The sequence below is a fragment of the Saccostrea echinata genome, unplaced genomic scaffold, assembly GCF_033153115.1.
Source record: "Saccostrea echinata isolate AGI-Se365-2 ecotype Australia unplaced genomic scaffold, CSIRO_AGI_Sech_v1 ptg000020l, whole genome shotgun sequence".
Lineage (NCBI taxonomy): Eukaryota > Metazoa > Mollusca > Bivalvia > Ostreida > Ostreidae > Saccostrea > Saccostrea echinata.
This window is the reverse complement of record NW_026889769.1, coordinates 6038608-6055291: the sequence shown is the minus strand read 5'-3', so window position 1 is coordinate 6055291 and position 16684 is coordinate 6038608. Positions and strand designations below refer to the sequence as shown.

The window sequence follows — 16684 nt, the reverse complement described above, 5'->3', positions numbered from 1 at the left end:
ACCAATTAATTCCGGAGGGGGGGGGGGCTTGGCTGGCAGTTTTTCTCCAGCTTTATTTCCATGTCAGTGAAGGACAATTAAATTTATTTTCAAAATCTGCCAGACCCCCCCCCCCTAAATTTCAGAATTAAATTGTAAATGCATTTATGTTTTGACAATATAATTGAATTTTTATTTGGATTTAAGCCCCCCCCCCCTTTACTTTCAGGTGTGTAACTACGCCTCTGTATGTAAAATACAGTGTATACTATTTAGCCTATATATTTCAGTGTTTCTTAAAACAGTTGGGGACTATAGATGTATCAATATATATTACTAAGTTATTTATAAAATACGTACCAGTAGTCTACAACTGCTCAAGCTCCATTTTTAAACAGCTCTTAATATTAATATAACTCTCAAGATATCCACCAATCAGAAAAGGGCTTTCCCGGATTGTGACGTTCTAACATCAACTTCCGGCCTCCCTTTTCTAAGTTTTACGGAATCGGTAGCAGTAGACTGAGTTTGTAGCGACATTTTAAGAATTAGAGAGGATTTAATGTGATTTGGGTTGAATTGCCCGAAAGTGGAGGCATAGTTAAAGTAAGTACTTGAGGGAAACGGTTGTATCCGTTATTTTTAAACACATTTTAGACTAAAAATCGAGGCGAAGTAGTTGAACTGAAAAATTCAAGATGGCGACCGTGACGAACCTTGTTATTATTATAGTATGGGGGATTTTTTATTTATGGAAAGAAAGGTTAAAAACGTCAAGCGCCTGTGCACAATGGGTCTCAGTGATCATAATCTAATTTTTTGCACTAGAAAAATTTCTAAAGGCCAAATTAAAGAACATAATACTGTGAAAATTAGATCAAGGAAAAATTTTGATTCTGCTCTGTTTGTTGAAGAATTAGAAAAGGTTGACTGGACATTTTGTACATCATCTGATTGTGTTGATTCAAACTGGAATGTCTTTAAGGAAATATTTTTGAATATTGTTAATAGATTTGCACTTATAAAACAGGTGAGGTTAAAACAGAGGACAGAATGATGGATGAATCATGAAATCTTAGAACTTACAAATGAGAGAGATAGGCTTTTGAATATTTCTAGAAAAAGTAAAAAAGATGAAGATCAGAAAAAATTTTCACGAGTTAGAAATTTACTTCAAGGACAGATTAAAAAGGCTAGGTCAGAATATGTCACTGAAAATCTTGAAGAAAATAAGGATAACCCTAAAAAACTTTGGGATCAGCTGAGCTGAAAAATTTAGATTATAGAAATCAAAAAGAAGAGAAAAAATTGTTTTAAATATTAATGATGATATTTGTCATGATGATGTGGAAATCGCTAATTATTTTAATAATTTTTTTTACTACACTTGCATCAAAGCTGGTGGGAGCCCTACCCACTGCAAAGGGCACATACAATGTAATTTCAAATTATTTTAGAAGTTTTTACTCAAACCAAAATTTGTATAACAATTCTCTTATTCTAAGTTCTGTGTCTGAATCATTTGTGTATGGATAACTTGGTGGTCTTATATGTTGAATGAGTTTCAATCTGGGTTTCGAAGCAAATACTCCACTGACACATGCTTAATACACTTGTTAGACCATATATAAGGGACAATAACTCTAAGGGATTATTTATAGGAATGATAATGTTAGACCTACAAGAAGCATTTGATACAGTGGACCATGAAATTTTATGTAATAAACTAGACATTATGGGAATTGACAACCAATGGTTTAAATCATACTTAACTGGCAGGTCTCAAGTGGTGGGATGTGGAGGTGTTATTTCGAAGTCAGAGAAAAATTACTTGTGGGGTACCCCAAGGGAGCATTTTGGGTCCTTTTTTGTTTTTATGTAAATGATATGTCCATTAGTACAGACACAGACTATAAACTTATCCTATATGCAGACAACAGTGCCATCCTGTACTCACACAGAGACCCTAATGTGATCTCAGATAAACTTGGCAAGGTGTTAGAGAAGTGTTCTGAGTGGCTCATAGATAACAACAAGTTATCCCTCCATCTTGGAAAAACAGAGTCTATTCTTTTTGGCCCTAGATGCAAGTTAAAAAATGAAGGTCAATTTGAGGTCAAATGTTACAATTATGTTATCAAATCTAGTGAGTCTGTTAAGTATCTGGGAATAACAATTGATAAATTTCTAAAATGCAATCTAATAGTGGATGAGATCATGGCTAGGGTTACTTCCAGACTTAAGTTTTTATACAGAAATGGAAATTGGTTAAATAAAAGGTTAAGGATAACATTAGCTTCTGCACTTATTCAATGCTATTTTGATTATTGCTCTTCTGCATGGTATGAAAGTCTATCTAAATCTTTGATGAATAAGCTGCAAGCTAGTTCTTCAAACCAAAACAGTAAGATTTATTATCAAATTTTAATTATCATGTGCCCAGGGTTAGAGCAAACAACAGTTCAAATTTTTATTATCATGCCATTTTAAACTGGAATTCACAGCCTTTGGAAGTAAAAACTATAACTAGTAGAGCTGGTTTTAAATCTGCTATCAAGTTGCATCTTACACAAGAAACTCGAAGTCCAGAGGGAAGAGAGTATTTATATATAGTATTTTTATGATATGCTACATTTTTAAAAATACTTCATATTAACTTGAAAATTTAAACTGTGTACATATAAATGTAATTTTACTTTATTCAGGCTAGGAAATTCATATAATGTTCAATTTTATTTTTGTCTATGCTGTCTTAGTCATATATAATCAACTTGTAACATCTTAGGTCCTCATTGGAAATAAGCAAGTTTTATATATTGCTTTCATGGGTTATCCTAGGCAAAGATTGATTAAAAATATGTTAATTTGTATTACATGTGATAAGATCTGGTTCTGAGATCAGTATATATCTGTGATAATGATAACTGTGATAATAACTGGGTTGATATTGTTTATTAAATTGTGATAGATACATGTATATATGCCAAAACTCTTCAGCGATTCCAAATTGATATTATTAATGTAACTGTACTATGATTTGTAATGTATTTGATTCTTTGCCTGAATAAGGCCATATAAATTTAAAATTTAGATTCTCATCCTAATTTGCTAAAAAATTGGGGCGGGTGGGCGGATTTTATTTTTTATTTTTTATAATTGAAAGTATCAACAAAACATTCGTACACGTAAATTTAACATATGTTAATGCCAATATGAATAGATTTTATTGTTTTCATATTCTTTTAAATATCTACAGAAGATTCTTGTTATAGAAAATTAAAAATATATATAACGTTAGTTTTATTAACAAATTATCAAGTACACGGATACGGCACACGCCAAACAAAATGAGGTGCTGATCATAATAAATTGCATATGCATGTTTTCTCATCGGCCTTTTCCCAAATACCTTATAGTTTTACCAACAACTCCTGTTCTATGTGATATACAGATATCACAGATTTACACTGTCCTGATACATTCAATCGTTCTTGAGACTTGACATGTTCGACATTAAAATATATCATATTTGCAAAACAGGATTGTGTAAATCTGTAAAATATTCTACTGAAAAGCCTAGGCCTGAACAGTTTTAAGATTTAACATTTCCTTAGCACTATTATTCTCTAAAGTCTTTGGACGATGTTTTATTTTTTTTAATGCAAAATCACATACAACTGGAGATCGTTATTTAAAACTTGAGTCTTGACCATGTGTATTTTCTTCGTCTGTTTTTACTTGGTTAAAATCTCTTTAAAAACTTGCCCATGCCAGTTATGGTATCTAGATGTGTTTATATGTTATTTTTGCTTTTCTGCCTTCTCTCTACTGACAAATTATCTTTTCCTTACATATTTAAACTGCTTTTATTGCCGATTTTTCTCCATTCTTCACATAGTTTTTTTGCTATAAATAGCGCCACGCGACTTTTAATACAGACGGGAGATAACTCTTAAATTTTGACCCAGATTCTTGCTGAATAAAAATGGCATTATCCTGTTATTCGCACCGCGGAGTGAATAATATTTGACGTTGTTGACGTTATGTTTTTCTACTTGCCTTTGAAAGAATATATATTTTAAGAAATTAGCCTTTATTCCGTCGTAATTTTTTCTTTGATTATCATATATTCTTAAACTCAAATTAAATGACGTTTTTTCGTATTTTAAACCTCCCTTGAAAGAATATATATTTTAAGAAATTAGCGTTTATTTCGTCGGAATTCTTTTTAACCCCGATTAAATTTCAGTATTGAGTGAAATTTTAAATGTGAGATAATATAGAGCGTTTTTTCCGTGATTTTCTTTATTTCTTTTGCGTGAGGAAATAAATTTCATCAAGTTACTCTCTATATAATGTAACGGAATAAACCCTATTTTCATTAATAATTTCATGTTCATTCATTTCTCAGGGAATAAAGTGAAATATATTATATTTTCATGCTTGTTTTATTACGGAATAAACCATAATTATCTTCATGTTTTATCTATTGTTTGTTTACACGTTAATTTAAAACTGAGGAAATTAATAATGTACTCAACTGTATAATATATTTTATGTTTATTTATACACCTGTAACGGAATAAACCATATTTTCATGCCATTTCAATTAAAATTTCTTTTAGGTAAGGAAGCCATGCGTTTGCAGAGACACAGTCCTGTATATTTTTGTGAATTTACAAAACACATTATGTCATTTGAACAGGGAATACATCTCTGTACATACATGATATCATTTCTTCGATCTTTACTGTATCTGATCTTTAAATTCAATGCCATAACAACAATTAAAGAAAAATACGCTTTCACATTTACTCCTAACAATAGGAACAATGACTAACAGATGCATGAATAGCATTCACCTATGGTCCAGTTAACACTGCTAAACAATTGAGAATGGCGTTTGTAAAAAATCTACCTCTGTTCATTCGCACCGGTGCGAATAAGTATAACTCTATTTTCATCCATAAAATGCCTTTTCATCATGAATATCCCCCCCCCCCCAAAAAAAAATCCAGAGAACTTCAGCTTGAAAATGGAAATTAAGATTTTCTGTATATATATACTCCTGTTATTCGCACCGGTGCGAATAAGTATGGCCCTATGTCCTTTCATAAAATGCCAATTTTAGAGTGAATATCCCCCCAAAAACTCCAAGCCCCATTTTTTATATACTCTCCCCCAAAGAAACCCTTTTCCCGAGAAATCTTCCCTTTCCAGAGCATTTTAGCTTGAAAATGGAAAGATCGTCAGTATATATATACTCCTGTTATTCGCACCGGTGCGAATAAGTATGGCCCTATGTCCTTTCATAAAATGCCAATTTTAGAGGGAATATCCCCCAAAAAACTCCAAGCCCCATTTTTTATATACTCTCCCCCAAAGAAACCCTTTTCCCGGGAAGTCTTCCCTTTTCAGAGCATTTTAGCTTGAAATTGGAAAGATCGTCAGTATATATATACAGTGGCGCCGCGTTTATCCGGACGCCATTTATCCGGACGCTTCACCATCCGGACGATATTTTTTGGGAACCGATTTTTTCCACGTTATTTTGTCTCATTAATCCGGAAATTCGCGTTCCGTATCCGGACGGTCAATTTCTACCACAAAACATAATAGTTCATTGAAAAATGACTCGTTTATCCGGACGGTAATTTTTCAAGAAACGACATTTTCACACTTATCTTGCATTCATGTTAATTGTTGTAAAAACATTAACCATGCAGTCAGTTTGAAGGCGGTTACCTGTGACCTACAAACAATAGCGTCTATAATTAGCGTGTGTTTACCCCAATTCAATCACACGTTTATCTTTATTATGAAGCTCAAAGAATTTATTTGACACTGTGCATTAATTAAATAATAATCCGCTAACCGTATATACATCGCTAAATTAAGGAGAATTTTGGGGAGTTGTAAATAAAATGAACAATAAATAACGAGCGATTTCGTAATGCTCTTTATCCTGTCGATTGCGTTAGTTTAAAATACGATGCTCCATTTCTAAAAAAAACGTAAAAGTATTTGAAACGCTTTTTTTCCCACAAGACAATACAGAAAGGTACATAACAGAAGAAATATCTCTATCTAATGTACTACTGTTTACAAACGTCCATTACATATCAAACTGGCGTTACGTACAGAGGTTGATTACGTTTTTCAAGGTATTTTTTAATGATCGAAATTCAAACTTAGCGTCTGTAGAAAAAAATAATATTGATAATCATGAAGATGGCTTGTGTTTACGAATGTTTTTAATACTTTGTTTGATTAGTTTGCAGTGTTCAGTTAATTTTATAGTAACCATGTGTAATGAATATACGGGGAATATACAGGGTTAGTTTATAGTTGAACATTTTCAATGATGATGCTGAACAGTTCTGTCATATCATATAAGTTTCAATAATTATAATATATGACAAAATAAAACAACAGTAGATCAAAATTTGCTCAACCCATGAAGTCACATGTCAAAGAGAAGGTGAATTAAAAAGGAGGTCTCGGCATAAAATTGGCCATCCATTTTTTTATTAATCAATTACTGCTTTTAAAACAATTAACCAAAATATAATTTAAAAGTTTTTTTCTTTTTGCTGTCACATTTGAAACAAGAATGTGCATCTATACATGCTTATATAGAGAGTGCTTTTTGATATGTGATTCAATTATCCGGACGATTCATTTATCCGGACGATTTCGTTGGGGACAGAGGCGTCCGGATAAACGAGGCGCCACTGTACTCCTGTTATTCGCACCGGTGCGAATAAGTATGGCCCTATGTCCTTTCATAAAATGCCAATTTTAGAGGGAATATCCCCCAAAAAACTCCAAGCCCCATTTTTTATATACTCTCCCCCAAAGAAACCCTTTTCCCGAGAAGTCTTCCCTTTCCAGAGCATTTTAGCTTGAAAATGGAAAGATCGTCTGTATATATATACTCCTGTTATTCGCACCGGTGCGAATAAGTATGGCCCTATGTCCTTTCATAAAATGCCAATTTTAGAGGGAATATCCCCCCAAAAACTCCAAGCCCCATTTTTTATATACTCTCCCCCAAAGAAAACCTTTTCCCGAGAAGTCTTCCCTTTCCAGAGCATTTTAGCTTGAAAATGGAAAGATCGTCAGTATATATATACTCCTGTTATTCGCACCGGTGCGAATAAGTATGGCCCTATGTCCTTTCATAAAATGCCAATTTTAGAGGGAATATCCCCCAAAAAACTCCAAGCCCCATTTTTTATATACTCTCCCCCAAAGAAACCCTTTTCCCGGGAAGTCTTCCCTTTTCAGAGCATTTTAGCTTGAAATTGGAAAGATCGTCAGTATATATATACAGTGGCGCCGCGTTTATCCGGACGCCATTTATCCGGACGCTTCACCATCCGGACGATATTTTTTGGGAACCGATTTTTTCCACGTTATTTTGTCTCATTAATCCGGAAATTCGCGTTCCGTATCCGGACGGTCAATTTCTACCACAAAACATAATAGTTCATTGAAAAATGACTCGTTTATCCGGACGGTAATTTTTCAAGAAACGACATTTTCACACTTATCTTGCATTCGTGTTAATTGTTGTAAAAACATTAACCATGCAGTCAGTTTGAAGGCGGTTACCTGTGACCTACAAACAATAGCGTCTATAATTAGCGTGTGTTTACCCCAATTCAATCACACGTTTATCTTTATTATGAAGCTCAAAGAATTTATTTGACACTGTGCATTAATTAAATAATAATCCGCTAACCGTATATACATCGCTAAATTAAGGAGAATTTTGGGGAGTTGTAAATAAAATGAACAATAAATAACGAGCGATTTCGTAATGCTCTTTATCCTGTCGATTGCGTTAGTTTAAAATACGAAGCTCCATTTCTAAAAAAAACGTAAAAGTATTTGAAACGCTTTTTTTCCCACAAGACAATACAGAAAGGTACATAACAGAAGAAATATCTCTATCTAATGTACTACTGTTTACAAACGTCCATTACATATCAAACTGGCGTTACGTACAGAGGTTGATTACGTTTTTCAAGGTATTTTTTAATGATCGAAATTCAAACTTAGCGTCTGTAGAAAAAAATAATATTGATAATCATGAAGATGGCTTGTGTTTACGAATGTTTTTAATACTTTGTTTGATTAGTTTGCAGTGTTCAGTTAATTTTATAGTAACCATGTGTAATGAATATACGGGGAATATACAGGGTTAGTTTATAGTTGAACATTTTCAATGATGATGCTGAACAGTTCTGTCATATCATATAAGTTTCAATAATTATAATATATGACAAAATAAAACAACAGTAGATCAAAATTTGCTCAACCCATGAAGTCACATGTCAAAGAGAAGGTGAATTAAAAAGGAGGTCTCGGCATAAAATTGGCCATCCATTTTTTTATTAATCAATTACTGCTTTTAAAACAATTAACCAAAATATAATTTAAAAGTTTTTTTCTTTTTGCTGTCACATTTGAAACAAGAATGTGCATCTATACATGCTTATATAGAGAGTGCTTTTTGATATGTGATTCAATTATCCGGACGATTCATTTATCCGGACGATTTCGTTGGGGACAGAGGCGTCCGGATAAACGAGGCGCCACTGTACTCCTGTTATTCGCACCGGTGCGAATAAGTATGGCCCTATGTCCTTTCATAAAATGCCAATTTTAGAGGGAATATCCCCCAAAAAACTCCAAGCCCCATTTTTTATATACTCTCCCCCAAAGAAACCCTTTTCCCGAGAAGTCTTCCCTTTCCAGAGCATTTTAGCTTGAAAATGGAAAGATCGTCTGTATATATATACTCCTGTTATTCGCACCGGTGCGAATAAGTATGGCCCTATGTCCTTTCATAAAATGCCAATTTTAGAGTGAATATCCCCCCAAAAACTCCAAGCCCCATTTTTTATATACTCTCCCCCAAAGAAAACCTTTTCCCGAGAAGTCTTCCCTTTCCAGAGCATTTTAGCTTGAAATTGGAAAGATCATCGGTATATATATACTCCTGTTATTCGCACCGGTGCGAATAAGTATGGCCCTATGTCCTTTCATAAAATGCCAATTTTAGAGGGAATATCCCCCCAAAAACTCCAAGCCCCATTTTTTATATACTCTCCCCCAAAGAAACCCTTTTCCCGAGAAGTCTTCCCTTTCCAGAGCATTTTAGCTTGAAAATGGAAAGATCGTCTGTATATATATACTCCTGTTATTCGCACCGGTGCGAATAAGTATGGCCCTATGTCCTTTCATAAAATGCCAATTTTAGAGGGAATATTCCCCAAAAAACTCCAAGCCCCATTTTTTATGTACTCTCCCCAAAAGAAACCCTTTTCCCGGGAAGTCTTCCCTTTCCAGAGCATTTTAGCTTGAAAATGGAAAGATCGTCGGCATATATATACTCCTGTTATTCGCACCAGTGCGAATAAGTATGGCCCTTTGTCCTTGCATAAAATGTTTATGCACAAGGGCAAACTTTCAAATTTCATTTATAAATTTCTTATTTTATATTGTGAAGATAAAATATAAAACAACGCTTGAAATTTGTATGTTTATTATGTAGGCTACATATAGATTCAGTCCTGAACTCTTGATTTCCCTTTCCTGTATTTAGTAGCACCTCCACCTATAAAACTCTCAAATACTGACCTCACATCGACCAATGGTTTTCATTTGACATAACGTCAATAACGTCAAATATTATTCAACCCGCGGAGCGAATAACAGGATAATGCCATAAAAATACATGAAAATAATACGTTTGGCACCCAAAAAGCAAAATAAAAAACAACGGGGCGGGGCACTTTGAGAGGGGCGGGCGGGGATGAGAATCTAAAGATTAATTTTACCTGGCCTAAACATAATAATAATGACACACTATGCCTGGTTATACATCAATTAAATAATTAATTGACAAGAATTAATGATTCTTGGTAGTAGACTATGCAAAATACATGTATAGACAGGATCTCACTTTAAAAACAACCTACTGTGCTATAGTTAGGAGATACAACAACTTTCTTAGTTTACTGGTAAAGTGATTCTAATGGAAATTCTCTCAAAGAGCACACTATAGGATATTTGTCCTGTTAGGTGGGGTAATATCTTTGGACCAAATGATTTTGCAAGAATTTTCATGTAAATTTATTTTTCCCCCAGACTAAAATATCACACTTTTATTTGTTTGAAAGTGACTACCACCATTTCTATGTCTGGCATGTAAGAAGTTATATCCAGCAATATGGCAATTATAACAGTGTATATACATGTATGTCTTCTGCATTATGGTCCTCAAGAAAATAAATCACTTAACAGGTTTGTTAGTGACTGTCTACAAAAATATATTGGGTTGTTGGTTGATCAATCTTATAGACAGCTCATCTACCTCTGCCTTGCCATCCATGAGACTGATATTTCTACAGACAGTCACTAACAAACCTAATAAGAAATAATGGCAGTAGTCACAAACTTCTTTCCAAAATTATTATTTTTATTATTTTGGATAAAAGAAGCTCATATACAACCCTACATTGTATATCTCATCATCTATGATTTTTATGCCCCTGTAATCAAAGAATTGGGGGCATATAGTTTTTGCCCTGTCTGTCCATCTGTCTGTCTGTCTGTTTATGCACAAAAACTTTAACCTTGCCCATAACTTTTGATTGGTTGGAGCTATGGCTTTCATATTTCACATGTGTATGAGTACCATCATATTTGACCTTTTGACCTTGGAGTTTGACCCAGTTTTGCAAAATTTTACCCAACATTAACCTTGGCCATTACTTTTGAACAGTTGGTGCTAGGGCTTTCATACTTCACATCATACTTCACATATGTAATCCTTGTGACAAGACCTTACTTTGGATACCAACAACTTTGACCTTTTGACCTTGACCTTGGAGGTTGACCTACTTTAGAAATACTTTAACCTTGGCCATTACTTTTGAACAGTTGTTGCTAGGACTTTCTTATTTAACATACAGGTAACTCTCCATACCTCGAAATCCACAGGACCGAGGAAAAACTTCGAGAGATCTTGAAAGAGTTCGAGTTTTCAAGAGTCGGGAATTTTCCGGGTTTGTTGACAGGTTTTAAAATTAGTCTTACCAGATGTAATTATTTTTATGCAGTGCTAACCTTTTCCACGTGGTTTTTATATATTTATTCATAATTTAGATGAATATTTCATTAAACTGAGTAAGCAAAAAATGTACATGTATATCGTCATTTCATTTATTTATTCTTTGTAATACGGACATCATACTACACATTCGTTATGTGTAAACGACATTTTATGGCGTCGTACATAGCATTGAGTATTTCAAACATGATCATTGAACGCAGTTCTGTAAGTATTTGTCAAATAATAGTCGTCATACTGACATTGAGGCTGAACATTTCTGCTTTTTCATATTTCGTTTAACTTTGACACTGACTCGAAATAAAAATTAAATCAGTGGTTTGTCTTTTAATCAATTACTACTTTTCACTGACACTTCGTCTCTAAATTATTGTAAGACAGTCGATGATAATTATTTTAATAGCATATAGGCAAAATATGATTAATTATAAATCAATTATCACCTTGCAGCATAAGTGTTACCTGAATAAACATCCTGTTCCTCGAGACCCGCGTCTTCTACCTGGGGCCATTTGAATGTCCAGGTAAAGGTGCTAATTACATAACCTTGTATACACATAGTCACTTCGAGGTATCGAGGGTAAATTCTAATAGAATATGCATAGCGGGACTCCATTTTGACTTCAAGGGATCAAGGGTTTTGAGAGATCAAGAGTTCGAGAAATCAAGAGTAAATTTGCTTAGTTATATAGGGGAAAAATTCGGCACCGGAGACTCACTTCGAGCGATCAAGAACTTCCAGAGATCGCAGTTCGAGCCATCAAGAGTTACCTGTATGTAATCCTTGTGACAAGTCCTTACTTATACCAACAACTTTGAACTTTTGACCTTAACCTTGGAGTTTGACCTACTTTTGAAAAACTTTAACCTTGGTCATAACTTTTGAATGGTTTGTGCTAGGGCTTTCATATTTCACATGTATATTTCTTGTGAGAAGGCCTATCCTTCGGCACTATTAATTTTGACCATTTGACCATGACTTTCATATTTGACTCACTTTTGAAAAACTTTTAACCTTTTCCATATCTTTTCAATGGTTGCTGCTAGGGCTTTCATATTTCACAGGTATATTCTTCGAAACAAGACTTTACTTTGGGTACCAAAATACAGTTGAACTTTGGTATCTCGAACACGTATATCTCGAATACCATGGATATGTCAAAGTGATTTTGAAGTCCCAACTGCATATTCCTAAAGTATTTTACTCTGGATATCTCAAATCCTCGGTTATCTCGAAGTATTTTCTCGGTCCCTTGAGTTTGAGATAACGAGGTTTGACTGTGTTTGATTTGTGTTTGAGAAAGTTTAACCTTCGTTGTAAGTTGCCATACTGGGGCATCAATGTTTCACAAACACATCTTGCTTTTCAATTTTCAATGGGGTCTATATTCAAGATCAATTCAATCTTTTTATGTCTTTTATTTTAAATATCAATTATTGGGAACTGCCTGTCAAGTCCCCAGGAGTTGAGGATTTGGTGGTCTTAATCCCATTATCTGTAAAATTCAAATTTGTAAACACCAATACTTACTCCAATAAACACACCAAAAACTAAAAATCTTCCATTTCGGACAAGGTCAAATTTCCCTGTTCTTTCCACTACTGTCTGTGATATGGCATCTCCAGTTGCCATTAATGTGCCTAAAAAGATGAAAATATAATTTTGTTGCAATTTCTTTCTTTGGGAAAAAAGCCTTGGTTGTCATTAAAGATCTGAAATGAAAAAGCTTATAAGCAAGCATGACTGATCATGCAGTGATCTGTTTGAACATTAAATGATTACAGGGTTTGACATTAACTTTTATGAGTACTAGTCAAATCTGGTTACTTCTCATAATTTTTACTAGCCTTGACCTTAAAATCACTAGCCCTGACCAAACTTGAAAATTTTCTTTTTATAACCTGCTATTATAATGGAAAAAAAGCTTCGAAACCATACTACAGTGTATTTCTCGCATGTGTTCAAGTATACATTTTGACAGACTGTTCCATAGGTAGCAGCCCATTGAGCCCATAGGTAGCAGCCCAATAAGTCAACATGCGAATATTATAAGCTTTAAAGAACATTAATTCAAGGAACTTAAATAAAATAATTACCGTAAATATACATGTAAATAAATCAAAAACTATATTATTCAAAGATTATTCATACGAAATGATACTGAACGAAGCTAGTTTCGATTGTGACTTGTCCATGTTGTCTATTACATCCGGGCTCAAAAATAGCGATGTGTCATGCAGGGAAATTTTCTTTTTCAGAGCAATGGCTGTGTTTGCAATCGGAAAATTAAGAAAATTTCTTTAAAATGTTTTTAGAGCATTTATTTGAAAGACTGACATGAGGGTTAACATTTATTTCATGAACATTTAACACGACCGGACCACACATTTACTAGACTGGGTCGGTCAGACGTGCCTAAGTGTCAAACCCTGGATTACATTATCACATCCCTTTAAAGTCACCTGCTAAAAACAAACCTTTTTTCTCAAAAATCATGAAAACAGATACCAAATGTATGTCTCTATATGTATAATGAATAATTTTTTTTTCAAGATTTTTCTATGTTATACATGTATAATAAAGAGATATAAAAACTTATTGGTAGAGAGTAGTGTATCAGGTAATCTTCAAATGATGCGAGAATCAGTTAGTAAAATTGTTACTCGGATATATATACATTTTAAAAAATAAGTAATATTTTTAAATGTATTGTAACACATCCTGTTTTATTTACCGTTATATACCATGAGATTTTATCTAGGCTGTAACAAATAGGACCACTTTGTTTTGATTAGTTTTCACAGTTTATATATAACTGAGTAATTCCAATTGCTATTATTGTGTTGTGGTGTGTTTATATGAATTTTGAATCAAACCTGTGCTAGTCACCTACACAAGATTAAACATGTGCATGCCTCCCAGAAATCAAAAGCATGGAAATATTTTAAAAGAGGACACAGATCCCTGCACTTATGGAAAGCAAATCTGTTAATCTAAAATATTCTCACATTTCTATTCTCACAAGTTTCTTCTGAGCAATTCCAGCTAGTTCAGTCTCATTAGAATCCTCTTTTTTTGTGTGACAGGATACAGCATATCCTAACTGGGCTGTTTTTTGTTGTTGACTATACTGGTCAGATGGTACATGTACAATAATATACAGCTTGTATGAAGTTTTAGTCAAAGCTGCTGTCACAAACATGGAAATCATTTCTTCATGATGCCAAAAACGTTTTCAATTTTTACATGTGTATATATTGCATAAAGCAAAATTGAATCTTCTCTCCTCTCAAAAGTATGGGGTGAGAACTGATGTTGTAAGGTAAGACCACAATGGGTATCCATTGTCACCCAGCAAAATTCCATTAATTTCTCTGTGTTTGAACTTAGCACAAATATAAGAATTATCAAAAATTCTACTGTCATGTGTACTGCAGGGCCAACGTATTACAACATTATTAAGTTTGAGTTCATAATCACAGATTGCCTGTACATTAATTGAGAAATATCCTTTTCTATTTCTAAAAAGTTCAGCATTACCTCCTCCTGGAGGATGTGCTAGCTACATGTAAAGTCTATAGTACTCTTAAGCACGGAATCTTGAACACTGATATCTCAAATACCATGGATATGTCGAAGTGATTTGGAAGTCCCAACCACTTATTCTTTAAGTATTTTACCCTTGATATCCCGAATTCTTAAATATCTCGAAGTTTTTTCTCAGTCCCAGTGAGTTTTTGATAATGAGGTTTTACTGCATATTCTAGTAAAGCATAGGTAGAATAACATGTGACAGCAAAACCAGATTTTTTTTTTTTAAATTAAGACATCATTTCACTAGTCCGAATTTTCCAAGATTTTTCACGGTTTGGATTTTTGTTCCTTGTAAGTCATTCAAGTATACTATAGTAGTTAGTCGTTAAAGTAAGCTTATTCAGACTAGGACTAACTGTAGCTGATATAACACGTGTTCAGATCGAGTTTCCTCGATCAATCACTGTCGATATTCATTAAACTTAATTTTTATTTTTTTATCTACATAAACTGCATTATTTTAAACAGATATCAACAGTGTTACTCATTTACTGTTGTCTTTATGAGTGTCGCCTTTAAAAATCATCAGATTTTTAATTTTTCTGTACACAGTGGTACATTTTGGCAAATATACATAATACAACTGTACATTTAGCAAAAATTTTCAAAAATCAACGAGATAAACACTGGACTGTACAGTGTAAAAATTCATAAAAGAGGGTCACAGAGTATTTATGGATCCACCTATAGAAATCTCTTGATTTGGGGAGTGGATTTAATGGGTCTGTTCGTGCATAAAACACTTACCTGTAGTGCAAGACATTGTAAGCAATGGATGCTTCTCTAAGACACGGAGATAACTTCGTAGTAAAATTGCCATTTTTTCTCATAAATATTATGCTTTAAGTAAAACTGATGATAAATTTTTCCATCACGTAGCAGACCGGCTGCTTCCCAAGCAACTGATCCCGGAATCCCTCGCGCGTTTCTGTGATCGAGATGAGTTCCGTATGAAAGTGAATTGGGTTGTCTACCTTTTTAATTGCTAGCCCTCTAGCGATTGCGACAGAAATCAAGGACAGACAAACCCATGAAAGATTTGTGATTTATGCACATCTGTAATATTTATAGTCTATTTGTTATAAATTTTTTATTGCATGATTTATTTTTTTAAAAGATTTTGTCTGGACGAGATCTCAGAAACGCTAAAAGATTTTCTGATGTCATGAATAGTCATGATAAGGCCATCATTAAAAGTATCTTTGTTTCCCCTAACCCGACCCTAAAATCTCAAGATGGGTAGGTAGGTAGGCAAATAATTTTTTTGACAGCAGCTTTGAAAATACATTCTTAAAATTTAATAGAATGATATCTTTATAAATAAGTTAAGTACAAAAGAAAGTGATTTGTAAACAGCTAGAATACCATACAAATGCAGTTTAAACTCAACATATAAGGTAAATTAATTCACAACTATTATTCAATCGAAATATCTCATACCAGAGTAAATTTGTTGAAATCGAATACATCTGTTTAAAAGATTCTCGGGTACGCAAACACTGCACACAAGGGTACTTTTTTATACCTACTATCAGCTTCCATTGCTTTGTACTTTTTCAAGTGCCTCGAATTGTGCAGTGCTTCTAGAGCATTTCGTTTAAGAGTCTCGAAGTAAGGAGCTATTTCTAATTTGCAGGTTCAAATCCCAATGCGGGACGTTGAGAACAGTTCTTCGAATGGCACAGTAAAAACTTAGGTCCAGTTACGCAGTAGATACTGGCATGAAAAAAAAAATCCCCACTGCTCATGGTCTAAAGTGCCGCGTACACGTCTAAATTTGGAGTCCTTCACCAGACAAATGTTTAGATAAATGTTGTTGTCCCAACAATTATCAAAGGGATTCAAATCAAAGAAACAACCAATCTTCCAGGGCCTTATTAAAGAAAAATACACGGACGTCTCAGGAAGCTTGTATCATAATTTCAAATCTATTTGGTAAAACCATGTTAACAATATTTAATTGA

General features: G+C 33.8%; 1 protein-coding gene across 4 annotated transcripts in view; it reads right to left on the bottom strand.

Annotated features, from left to right (window-relative positions):
• LOC133189992 (uncharacterized) overlaps nt 1-15632 on the bottom strand; it is a 39246-nt gene extending 23614 nt beyond the window's left edge. For all 4 annotated transcript variants that reach the window (XM_061325452.1, XM_061325451.1, XM_061325454.1 and 1 more), the window contains exons 1-2: nt 15468-15632; nt 12657-12766 (exon numbers count right to left, since the gene is read on the bottom strand). In XM_061325452.1, coding sequence (XP_061181436.1) covers nt 12657-12766; nt 15468-15540 — 183 coding nt within the window. In that variant the 5' untranslated portion in view covers nt 15541-15632. The remainder of the gene's footprint in view (nt 1-12656; nt 12767-15467) is intronic.
• Between the last annotated feature and the right edge of the window lie 1052 nt (nt 15633-16684).